The sequence below is a fragment of the Zosterops lateralis genome (genome assembly GCF_965231275.1).
Source record: "Zosterops lateralis genome assembly, chromosome: 2".
Taxonomy (NCBI): Eukaryota; Metazoa; Chordata; class Aves; order Passeriformes; family Zosteropidae; genus Zosterops; species Zosterops lateralis.
Genome location: NC_139763.1, coordinates 69,450,087 through 69,462,961, shown reverse-complemented (window position 1 = coordinate 69,462,961; position 12,875 = coordinate 69,450,087). Strand labels below are relative to the sequence as shown.

General features: G+C 47.2%; 1 protein-coding gene across 1 annotated transcript; it reads right to left on the bottom strand.

Moving 5' to 3' along the window:
* Positions 1-2,632: 2,632 nt before the first annotated feature.
* Positions 2,633-11,504, bottom strand: HMGB1 (high mobility group box 1). The gene is made up of 5 exons (XM_083885220.1): positions 11,372-11,504; positions 8,440-8,602; positions 8,015-8,160; positions 6,864-7,038; positions 2,633-4,852 (listed from the first exon to the last, which is right to left on the bottom strand). Exons 2-5 carry the CDS (start codon positions 8,587-8,589, stop codon positions 4,676-4,678), a joined length of 648 nt encoding a protein of 215 aa, XP_083741346.1. The 5' UTR covers positions 8,590-8,602; positions 11,372-11,504; the 3' UTR covers positions 2,633-4,675.
* Positions 11,505-12,875: the final 1,371 nt, after the last annotated feature.

Here is a 12,875-nt window from a genome sequence, read left to right as displayed (position 1 = left end):
CTGCTTAGCTTGATCTCGAGCACTCCTGCTGCAGGGAAGGCTTGAGCTTCTGATGTGGCAAACAGGTAGACTAAGCTAATTTATCGCTCAAGTCTTTTATTCCATCACAGAGTGGCAAAAGGGAAGGCTCGTCTCTCTTGTGGGTCACCTCTAATAGCAATTGCTTCAGCAAGATGGATTTCAAAATTAGGTGCTCTCGAAGCAGAAGCCACACTGTATTTTTCAACAGCACAAAGCAGCCGTAAGAGGAATCTGACCTTCATTCTTCATAATAAATTCACCGGGGGAAAAAAAAAAATCCATCTTTGTTTTTCAGCTTGAAGTACTGTCAAAAGAAAAGCCAGGGCACACACAACATACGCAAAATAAAAACGCAAGACAACTTCAGCAAAATGATAAAAAAAACCCTCAGAGATTTACTTTTCCTGTTTTTTTCTTACTCAAACATTGGAATAGTCTGACAGAGATTTACTTTTCCTGGTTTTTTCTTACTCAAACATTGGAATAGTCTGACAGCTTGTCTGCAAGTACATTGCTTTGGAATAAAGGCTGGTGTTAATTTAAAGTGGATAAGCTAGGCTAAATTAAGACCACCTCAAAGCAGTTTTAAGGTGTAGAATGCAATACAGTAGCTAAGTCTGGGGAAAAGTTTATCGATACACACCGACATTTAGGCACACCATTGGACTTAGCCCGTTTGTAAAAGTTCCTGAATGTATTTCAGGTGCTAAAATAATGTCTGCTGCAGCCTGCCAAAGGAAAATGTCACACAGTTATTTTCTGCTAAAGCGCCCCAAAAAGATGCAATCTGCAGTCAAGTAGAGACTCATGAGCTAAAGAATATAATGGAGGAATGCTTGAAAATATTTGGCATTTTACTGTTATTAATAAAATGATTGGTACATTTGAGTCCTAAAAGCCTGTAGCTGGTCAGGTGCCACTGGCACAGCCTGGAAATGGTGAAAATTAACCATCTCTTGTATTAAACCCTATCTTTGTATTTTGCCATGTCTCCGTTACAGACCCTGTATTGAATAACTCATTATAACCCAACACAGCACATTGCCTTTATTCCTTTAATCTCCTGTCAGGCATAGCTGAGAAGGCAGAATGGGAATGTTTATTCTAACTAGCAGGTCTAACCCTTAGGCTAGCAAGAATTAGGAGAGGTTTTTCCCAAGCTTGGCTTGTCCCCCATTCAGAGAACGTAATGCTGTGGCTGCAGTCTGCCCCTCTCCTCTTCTGGAAGAGTCACACAAATCCACCTTCCCACTTTCTAGCAAACCTAGACCCAGCTGTTACTCAGCCTTTTCTCCTTCAGGATAGGCTGGCTACACTGATAAAAGCAGCTGTAAAGAGGCTCAGTGTCAGCAGCACCCTAATTATGCTACAAAAATCAGCCATTTCACACCCCTCAGTTCACGTTTCCAAGGGCCCCTTTGCCTGGACAGAAGTATTTTGTTAAATAAGCTCAGCTGTTTGCTAGAGCTGGTGTGACCACTGAAAGCTTGTCAGAAGGGATGAACACTGTCCATACATTTAAACCAGCTTAAAATTACAGAGCACATCTAGCATATCTAGGTGGCTGCAACTGCAGCTCCTTTCAGGACCAACTCGAAATAAACAACCATAAAAATCAGTCTGGCTTCATTTAGCATTCAAGGTATCGTAACTCCCACATATTAACATTCAAGTTCTTTCCAGACCAATCAATTTTTTGTTGTTGTTGAGAACACCAAGCGCCTTTTCTTTGCCTCTACAACAAGCATTTATGTGAAGGTTAAAGCCCTGGGAGATGCTTTTTGATAGCGATGTCAATGCTGTCAGTTCTTCTAGTGGGAACACTAAAACAGTCGCATTTTCACCAATCACGATCCCTCTTCTACAGCAAGCTCTTTTAAAGATCAAGGGGAGGCAGATTCAAGCTGTAGCGTCAGCAGCAACTGACCTCGGATCAAGTAATCCTGGAGTGGCCAAGTCTGACCTACCAGTGAAGAGACTCAGATAGTTTTGACCAAGAGGAATAATTAACCACTGGAGCTTGCAGGGGAGCACAGCTGTGGAACAGCGAGGTCCTTTCCACCAACAATCCTCAGAAGCTCTTCTTTAAAAAGGGGAATTAATCTACCTATGGCACTCCTCTTCACCAAAGAACACTTCCACTGTATCCAATGGTTTTATAGCAGACACAAGCGAAGGCTTCAGTCCCAATACCCATGCACCAGCTCAGCTGAATTACAGGAACATACCAAGTGCTCCTGAGAAAATGGCCACTCTGGAGAGCTGGAGAAGCTTTGAAGCATCTCCCACCCAACACCAGCCTCTGCAGTGAGATACAGGGGGTTCTTTTCCTCAGTAAGCAGCATTGGTAATTACATTACCTACCCTCCTCAACCTCCAGCACGTTGTTTGTTACCAACGTGCTGAAGTCAAAGGCAAGGCAAAGGCCATGCCTGGCTGCCAGGGAAGTGCTTGCTACTCATCTTCTAAGTTCAGATGAATCCTCTAGGTTACTTCTGTCAACATCAAGCACCAAGAACAAAGGCACAAGATTATGGGGATCTCATTAAGTATGCTTGTTCCAAGAACAAGAAATGTGTCTACTTTCCTCTGATGACCTGGGGAAACAAAAAACCCTTCAGCACAGAAAATTTATTTGTCATCGGTTACGAGCATTTGAATGTGTAATATCCAGTTTAAGGAGACAAAAAAGGCTGTCTGTCCTACCCTCTCTATATCGAGACCTTGCAAACAGCATCATTCTTCTGCTTGAAACAGAAAGCAGGGATGTACATATCTGAGAACAGCAACACACACAAAAACCCCCAAATCCTTAGGGTATTAAGTGAGCCATTTAACTAAGTATTTAAAACCTCTGCAATTATTAGTTTATTAGTATCATCCAGGATTTCAGATGTTCAATATTTCTCCTGAAGTTATACATAAATGCAAATTGAAATAAGAATCTGAAAGTCAAAATTGTATAACAAAACAATATTCCATCACAAAAGCGTGTAAAATTACAAGAATGCTTTTCTTTTGTTTGTTTTTAAACACTGGCACTTAAGAGAACCATAATTTTGTAACCACAAAATTGCCGAATTGTCCCCCAAACTGGTAAGCAGGTATATGTGAAAATAGTTACAGCTGCCAGCACTTGAAGTTTTACTAAATATGCAAAAAACCCCTTAGCTTTGGTTTTGGAAGAGAACTGTATTTGACCAAATTAGACATTGTTGGTATAACCATAAACATTTAACTTTTTAATGCAAAATTTAATAAAATGTACTTTTCCATACAACTATATTTAACTTAAAAATGGGCAAACATCAAGAGTGCGGTATAAAACCTAACAGGAAAAATACATCTTATCTCATTTTCAATTTGAGACAATATACAACTTTGTTTAAAGGGCTAAAACTAGAATTTCAAGAATACAAATATGAATTTACATAGATTTAACAAATAATAATGGTACCATTTATAGAAATCTTAGAAAGAAAAATCATTTCTTGTGGGCCCTTTGCTACCAGGAGTCTCATGGTATAAAGCCCGTGGCCATCACCAGACCTGTCACCAAAAAATAATATGGTCATTTCATGCTTTTAACTTTACACATTTTAGGTACGCTCATCACTCCCAGGTGTTCAGAGATTTACAAATATAACTTCCATTACATGGTAACAGAGTCAGACCTGTAAATTTCTCTACACCAGATGGACATACACTCTTCCTATGGGTCCTTCTAGGACAAAATTTAACACTCCCTCCCTCCCCACCCCCCAAAGTATTTAGTTTCTGTAAAATTGAACTCTGTACTTCTCAACTCTCCAAGACTGGTAAACTCATGCAATGCAATAGAATATTACATTTCACAAAAATCTGAACAAGTATCCGTTTGCTGAGATTGAATTTTTGTTGTTTCCAGTTATGGAAGAATATTTTCATCATATGCCTATATATTTCTTTTCTTACCCTATCATGATAATGCAGGGTATGCAGATCAAAGCTTTGTTTATCAGCTGGTTATATGAAAGATGAAAACTGTAATATTCCCGTGATCCCATACGGGCATTCAATAAAGCAAAAGATGAGTTTCCCTCAAAAGAAAAAAAAAAAAAAAAAAGAAAAAAAAAAAAAAAAAAAAAAAAAAGAGAGAAAAGAAAAAGTATGATTCTCAAGGGCACCTATTAAAAGGACAACAATACTAATAAAAAAAATTGTATTTACTTAGAAGCATTCAGAATGTCAACAAAACAGCTGCAACTTTTTTTCTTCCTTTTTGCAATTACAGAGTGGTATTCAGTTAACAGAACAACAATTATTTTTATGATGCATCAGAGACAACTGAAGATGAGAAATGACCTACATCCCCAAATGTAACTAAATTTGTGCTGTGCACCAACAAGAACCTGCTTTATAACTCCCATGCCAATTTACAACCCCCACACTGTACCAGGCAAGGTTAGTGGCCATTGAAATACCACTAAGGACAGGGCTATCTAAAGACACATTCGGTAGTGTGTTAACTATACAAAAAAAGAGACACTGTACAGTTTAAAAACAAATCTTACACAGCCTTACATTTCAATTTTTTTTTTCTTTAAAAGGAGTGAGTTGTGTACAGGGGGGTTAAATGCTTTATAGACAAGAAAGAAATTGCTCTAAAAGAGACTTATTCATCATCATCATCATCTTCATCCTCCTCTTCTTCCTCCTCTTCATCATCTTCATCCTCTTCATCTTCGTCCTCATCCTCCTCCTCTTCCTTCTTCTTCTTGCTCTTCTCAGCCTTGGCAACTACTTTCTTGCCTCCATCAACCTTCCCTTTGGCCCGGTATGCAGCAATATCCTTGGAGAAGAAAAGCAGGAACAATCTCTCAAAGATTTAACCAGCCAAGAGGTCTGAGCAAGCTCCACAGAGCACTTGTGGAAGTAGTCACCCAGGTATCTGCCCCTTCTGCATATGCACAGGCAGGACCAGGAGCTGTGGCTGCAGCCCTGAGGTGAACTGAAGCCCAAGAAACGGGAACCCTCTAACACAGAAATTACACTGGCATGCTACTACACACTGCTTATGGCTAAAGAATCTCCATTGCTGGGCTTCTGGGAACAGGCTGGAAAAGCTGCCACCTCTGATGGTAAAGGCATGGCTGAGCCCACTATCCCACAAGGAAACGAAGTAGGGAGACCTCTTAAGGTCCCTTTCTAGCCCCATCTCCTACAACGCCTAAAGAAACACACAGGAAAACCCTTGTTTGAGGCACAAAAGTGGGATTAGCCACCCGGAACACACCAGAGTGACCCAGCCTAACAGCTGCAATGTTACGCCTCAGCAAAGAGCAGTTAGACTGAACTCTGCCTAACAGAAGTTTACAAAATAAAAGGTATAAGAACTTGATTAAAGGGTAGACAGTGCCACCTTCTGCATGCAATAAATTTATTCTAGTTGTTTGAAACACACAAAATTCAGTTCCTGTTAAAGTGAAGTCAAAACTGTACCTGGAAGCCACAGTCATAAAAGCAGTTAAGACTTCCCAACTTTGTGCCAAAGCAGTAAAATAACAGGCAGGAGAATTGATCTACAAAGCTTACACATGCCAGCTACAGAGAAACATTAACAGACTGACACAGATGGCTCAAATCTTCAAATACTCTCCACTTAACAAACACTATACCACTAAACTTACTCTTCTCTTGGACTCCCTTAAAGCTTAGCAGAAATTTTGAGAAGATAGGATATCCACTAAGTCAAAGGCCAAACAGTGGAATAGTGAAGATTACCACACCTTAAAACCTCACATGTAAGTGTAAGAAATAAAGACATTACTACTTAAAATTTAAATAATATCTGCAAATAAAGATTAATAATTTATCATTTACAAAACATCCCAGTTGCATTGGCTGTGTATACCAGCAATTACCATGAAGCTGTACAGAGTGCACCACATGGGAAAGCTCCTAGAGCTCAACTCCTCTCTGGCACATCACAGGGTTCCAAGGTTCCACCTGGCACACTACAGTGCAAAAATTTTGAACCTGGATTTGTTTGCCAGCAGGAGAAATACCCAAAGGAAGGTGACAGCTCACAATGGACAGAGGTGCTGTATGCCAGCTATAGGTGGTCACTGACACCTTGTGAAGCATCCTCAGGGGATGACAATGTGCAACCCTCCTCTTGCCCTGGCTTTCACATATTGGGATGGGAATCTGCCTCTGGAAATAAAACAGCATGTAGCACAATCCTGTGTGCACAACAGCACTCTACAACTTCAATTATGATGGCAGGGTTTACTCTTAATAATTTAAAAAACTGTTTGACAAGCTGCTTCTTATGCATAATTAACCAAATTCATTACTACAAAGGACATGGACACTAAGTAGGTCTAAGAAAAACACATGCCTAAAACTAGCATCTCCTTTATGTTTTGTCATTTTCCCAGGAATACATTTTAAAAATTATCTATGTGTATCACTTATCCTAACAGTCAAGGATGCTCACCAGTATGTCCAAAGTTAGGGAGAATCAATTCATTCCTTACCAGCATTACTTACTGCTACCAACTCAACTGAAATTCTGCTGTGACCTATGGATTTAGTAACAATACAGAACCCACAGTATTTATTAAAGCACCAGTGACAGCTCAAAATTACAGACAAATGCAAATAGTTCAAGGTAAAGGACTCCAATTTAGTGTTACGCCAATGAACCATTTGCTCCTGTATTCAACCTTTTTCAAAAAATCTAACAAAGGACGTCATTAGCATATTATAATTTGCAATATCGGGGTACATAATAAAGAAAAAACTGTCTAAACTGAGGTTTGACCTCCTCAAGGCATCTTCCTACATGTCAGTGTTACCTTTTCATACTTCTCCTTCAGCTTAGCAGCCTTCTTCTCGTAAGGCTGTTTCTCGTCTGCAGCGGTGTTGTTCCACATCTCTCCCAGTTTCTTTGCGACATCTCCAATGGACAGACCGGGATGTTCTCCTTTGATTTTTGGACGAAACTCGGAGCAAAACAAGAAAAAAGCCGAACTACAGAGGAAAAATAAGAGAAGATTATTTAAATTTTAGACTTCCCTACAGCAGCAACTTTTGGGACCTTTGCTACTGTTCCTTAAGAGCATTTTGGAAAAAGCACCTAAATAAGTGAGACAGATGTTGGTTACAATGGAAGGTATCAGAACTGAACAAGCCACTTTGCAAACTCAAAGCACCCTCTTCTCTCAAGTAATGCTGCACATCTGGTCTCATCTTTGGCAGGATCCCCAGATATGCAGATTTTATATACCAGACACAGAGAAAAGCTTTAGAAATTAGAGTAAGTGAATGATACTAGAACAGCAAATGTTATGTCACAACTGTTAGAGGTGGGAAGCTGCAGGATTTGTGAGGAAAGTAGCATTTCCAGACCACAGCACCAGTCCAAGTAAGAACATTAGCTTGTAAACGAACTTCCCTGCCCCTTTCAGCACTAGTTCAGTTTAAAACACACACATAATAAAATACTGGTGTCTAGTAGGAGATGAATTTGAAGCCAGCTGTCATTATAGTGTGGCTCAAGTTTAAATTTTCCAAGCTGGTTTTCAGGAAGATCACCCCTCAAACCTGTTCTGTGCAAAACTCTCCAATTTTAAATTGACTGCCAATCAAAAATTCTGCTCAAGCCAACAGGTGATGGATGAGAGCAAGGCCTCCAGTACTTTACTGCCACATTACACAGGAATGATCCTCTTAAAAGAAACTAGAAAAATCAGTCAGAATCACACATAATCTATTTTTGCATCTACTTTGAAAGGCTGCCATTACTCCAACTTTGACATTGGGACAGCCCACCTGAAAATAAAAGTTTAGCATTCATAACTAAAATTTCAACCTATCTTCACAGTACTGGTGAGGAAGATGATATAGTCTTGTATTTCTGAAGCTCCTGGATAGAACTACCATTTCATAGATACACACCAGTGTGATGGTCTCAAACAAGACAACCTAAAGCTAGGAATCTACTTACGGAGGCCTCTTCGGTGCATTTGGATCCTTGAACTTCTTTTTTGTTTCCCCCTTAGGTGGTACATAGTTTTTCATTTCTTTTTCATAACGAAGCTTATCAGCCTTTGCCATATCTTCAAACTTCCCTTTCTCCTTAGAAGACATAGTCTGGAAGGCAATTAGAATCAAAGAATACCTCAGAAGGGACACATAAGGATCAAAACAATATTTTAAGATTCAAAATCACACCAAAGTCCATTCCAAAATTTCAGTTGGGGGAGCTAAAGATAAGAGAGGGACAATGGATGGTTACAACTCATCTTACAACTACACTTCATACTTACCTAAAGCCTAGCTTTTAAAGAAATCATTTACAATCTTGAAAGGTATTTCACAAAAAGCAGTCATTTAAGGTTTTGTGGGATTTTTTTAAGCAGTTATTCCTACCTTCCATCGTTCTGAGCATTTTTTTGAGAACTCTGAGAAGTTCACTGATGCATCTGGATGTTTCTTCTTGTGCTCCTCCCGACAGGTTTGCACAAAGAAGGCGTATGAAGACATTTTACCTCTCGGCTTCTTAGGATCACCTTTGCCCATTTTTGCTGATTTTCTGGAATGAAGCAAATGAGACACCTTAAAAACTTCTACTTTCAACAAACTACGGCAGGAAGTAAGTCACAACCAAAGATCATGCCAAACACGACCTGGTGGAGCAGTATTTTGACATCACACAATGGGAAAAAGATTCCCTTATGGAAAATTTACTGAAGATTTCTGTCATCTCTGTCTGATGTGACCTGGATGCAAGCAACCTGAAATCTCAAAAGGGCCTTTAAAACATGCTGTTATGGCCTCCTGCAAACAAGAACTGTCCTTCCAAGCAATCTGAAGGCAAGTACTGCAGTGGAGACTGCACACACATTATTACTGGTGTATTAATCATATGCTTGGGAAGAATAAACTCTATTGAAAGGAGGGAAAGAGTACCCAAGCATCCTGTCTCAGTGGCCTTCTGGATTACTGACTTCTTTCTTTTTACAGCCCATGTTTTTACCTCTTCCCTGTAAGCCCTGGGTGCTTATTTACAAAATAGACTTTTTTATTATTTTCTATGCCATATGTTCTGTGTGTGTACTGCATGTGTACTGCCAAAGCCTACCCTTTGCAGGTATACCTTGAAGTACAGGACTGAAACAACTCACTTGTTCAAATGTGTTATAACCTACACAGAGTGAAGCACAACGTTTATGTACAGCCAGCAGAGCTGTGCTCAGCAAGAGCACTATCTGACACTTTCAGGGACTGAAAAATACGTTCCTGGAACTTTCACACCCAAGTCAGACATTCGGAGTATTTCTTCATAGCTCCCTGGAAAAAGTCACTCGCACCCTGACAAGCTCTGCTTTTCAGCACAAATTAAAAGAAGAGAAAAAAAAAAAAAAAAAAAAAAAAAAAAAGCGTGAAAGGGAAAAAAAAAAAAAAAAAAAAAAAAAAGGGCAGGCGGTGCCTGCCCGTATTGCCACAGAAGCTGTATTTCCTATCGGTTTGGCGGATAGACAGAAACAGATTTCTGCTGTGTGACTAAACACGTCCGGTCTGAAGTTTGTATCAAGTAAACAAGAGGGCTGAAGCAGCAGCTCCTGCCCGCCATGGGGACGCTCCCGGCTCGGGGCCCGGGCAGTGGGGGCAGGCGGCTCCGGGGACTGGGGCAGGGCCCGGCACCGCGACCCCGCGGCCGCCGTTTAAAAGCCTCCTCCTTCCCGCCATTTTGAACGCTTCCCCTCTGAGGGGGGCAGAGGAAAACTTCACAAGTCCCTCCAGAGACCTGCTGGGGGTGGGAACGAAGGAAGGAAAGAAAAGAGAAAGAAAAAAAGGGAAAGAAAAAAACAAACCCCAAACAAAAAACTAGTCCCGTTATTAGGGAGAATGTGTGTAAGTTTTATTCCGCGTTCAGGCGAGGGCTCGCAGCGGCGAGCACATGCCCAGGAGCCGGGCACCCCCCGGGTGCGGCCGCCCCCCGGCCCCGCTGGGACAAAGCGTTCTCCCGCCGCCGCCCCCGTCCCCCCGCGCCGGGGGGGCCCTCCCCGTGCCCAGCCCTGCCCGCTCCGGCCGCCATGAGGCGAGGCAGCCCCGGCCTGCGCTCCCTCCCTCCCTCTCTCCCTGCCGGCCGCGCCGCCGCAGCGGCGGTGTCGGCGGGAGCGGCCGCCATGGCGCAGGCTCCTGGCGGAGGAGGTCACCCGCCGCCGAGCCTCCTTCCATTTTGTGCGCCGAGGAGCAGAGCCGGCCGCTCCCCACCCCCCCGCCGCCACCACACCCCCCGAGGCCGGGCGGGGCGGCGAGCCCGGGCGGCGGGACCCCCTCCGAGAGGGGCCGCGGCGGGGCCGGGCGGCGACCCCCTCCCGCGGGGGCGGCGGCGGCAGCGCAGCCCGGGCGGCGCGGAATGGCCGCTGTGGCGTCGCCCGCTGCCGCCGCCGCGCAGAGAACATGGCTCCTTCCTCCCTTCCCTTCCCTTTGTGTGAGCGCGCCGCTACCCTGGCGCACACGCTCAGCCATTGCAGCCGGGGGAGGGCGGGCGGGAGACGGGGGGAGGTGGGTGGGAGCGGGGGGGGGAAGAAGATGGGGGAGACTAGCGCGCTTCCAGCGCCTGCCCGAGCCCCGCGGGCGCGGTAGAAGCCCCGGCGGGGACCCCCCGCTCGCTCCGTCGCCCCGCCGAGCCGCGCAGCCCCGGGGACGGCGGCCCCGCGTTCGGGCGAGCGGCGGCTGCCGGAGAAAAAAGTTCCCCCGAACTGCGCCCCCGCCCGCCCGAGCGCCTCCTCTGCTGCTCCGCGCCGCTCGCCTTGTTTTCTCGCTCGCGGCTGCCGTCAGCCATGTTACAGCCGGGCGGCCGCGGGGCCAGCGGCGCCCCGGCCCGCGCCCCGCTTCCCCGCCGCCCCGGCAAGCCCGGAGCCCTCGCCGCCCCGCCGCCCGCCCCGCCACCGCGGCCACGGCTGCGGCGAGGCGCCGTGTAAGCGGCTTACGGCGGGGCACGGCGCGGCCCTCGCCCCCCGCGGCGGGCGACCCCCGGCCGCTCGCCCGGCTCCCTCCGCCCGCCTCTCCCTCCCCACCTCGGCTCCTCTGCCTCCCGCCGCCCCGCTCTCCCCAAGTCGCCCGCCGCCCCCGCCCCGCCCCGGCCGGGGGGCTCGCCGCCCGGGAAAGGGTCTCCCGGGCACAGCCTCGCTCGCCTTTGTGTACGGGCGTCCGAGCCGGCGCTGCCCCGCGCTCCGCGGTCATGCAGCGGCGGCGGCACGACGACGACCGCCGCCTCACCGCCCGGCTGCGAACGGGCGGGCGAGCGGGCGAGCGCGCCCGGCCGGCCCAGCGGCCCCCGGCGCGTACTCACCCGTGTCAGACAGAGTCGGCACGCAGCCCTCACTCGGCCCCGAGCCCCAGAGACGCTCCCGCGGCCGCCCGCCCGGCCCCAGCGCTGGCTGGGTCGCTGTGCAGCCCGGTGCACCGCAATGGCTGAGCGCGGGATCGATACGCAGCCTCCTCACACTCGCGGCGCTGGTAACATTACTCTCTGCACAGCCCCGCGCCCATTGGCCGCCGCCAAGCCGAGCGCCGCGCCGATTGGCCCAGGCGCTCCCATTGTCCTGACCAGAGCGCGCCGCGGGTTGGGCGCGCCGCGGGACACGTCACCGAGCAGGGAAAGGGCGCGCAAATATAAAAGTGAGCGCAGGGAGCCGGGCGGCGGCGGGGCTCGGAGAGCGGCGGTGGCGGCCCCGCACTGCGCCGCCGCCTGACAGGGGCGCGGGCCCCGGCGGCCCCGCCGCCGCCTCCACTGCCCCGGGGGGACCGCGCCGGCCGCCCCGCCGTGAGGAGCAGGCCGCGCCGCCCCCCGTCCCTGCGGCCGCACCGCCCAGGCGCGGAAGCCGGAGCTCAGCGGGGAGCCGAGCCCAGCCCGTGTGTCTCCGCTCCTCCTGCCCCGTTCAGCCGGCGCGCCGGGCTGCCCTCCGCTACCGCGGCGGCGTGCGCAGCTCTGCCCCCTCTCCGAGGGTGGGGGACGGTTGTTTTCTTTTGTTGTTTCGTGGTTTTTTGGGTTTTTTTCCTTTCTTTTTCCAGAAGTGGCTTCAGCACCTGTACGAACAACAGTCGGAAGATAGCTGGCTTTCTCCATGCCCTCCGGGGCGACAAGGGGCAGCCCGCAGTGGTCAGGCAGCGCCCCAAAGTGCTCGGCAGTGGCGCAGGGAGGGCCCGGCGCCGTCCCCGGCATCCCGGTGCAGGGGGAGGCTGAGCCACACCTCACCTGTCCTTCGCTGCTGCTCCTCTCTCTGCTTTTTATTGTCACTTGCACCGCACGAGGCTGCTGTACAGGACTGGGGAACAGGAGAAATAGCCCTTGACAGCAGCTTCGCTGTTTACACTACTTTATTGGTGCCAACAACACTGGGAGGAGCGCTGCCGTGAAAAATCCAAAACCACTGATCTGCCTCGAAAGTCACTGTCAGGGCACTTGCTGTAGTGGCACAAACTTCACTGGAGAGGTATATAGTGGTCACAAATATTCGAGTGTAAAAAGCTGATTTTGACACGTACTTAAGTATCATGCTCTCTCAAAATCTATCCATGGAGTTTTGGAAGGGTCTGTGGTCTGGCACACGAAGGATAGAATGGTTTCACAGGGCCTGGTGCTTTATGGAAGGCCAAGATCCTAAATAACGGCCCTAATTCCAAAACTGCCTCATTTGTGAAGAAGTGCTGGTAGACATAAAAAAGACAGTGATTCTGGTACCTGAAATCATGCAAAAATACATGAATAATAAGGAACACTAGTGCTTCTGTCTCAAAGAAAGTTTTTGTTTGTGGTTTGAGGTTTTTTTTTTCTGATTTGCATTTAAAGTTTA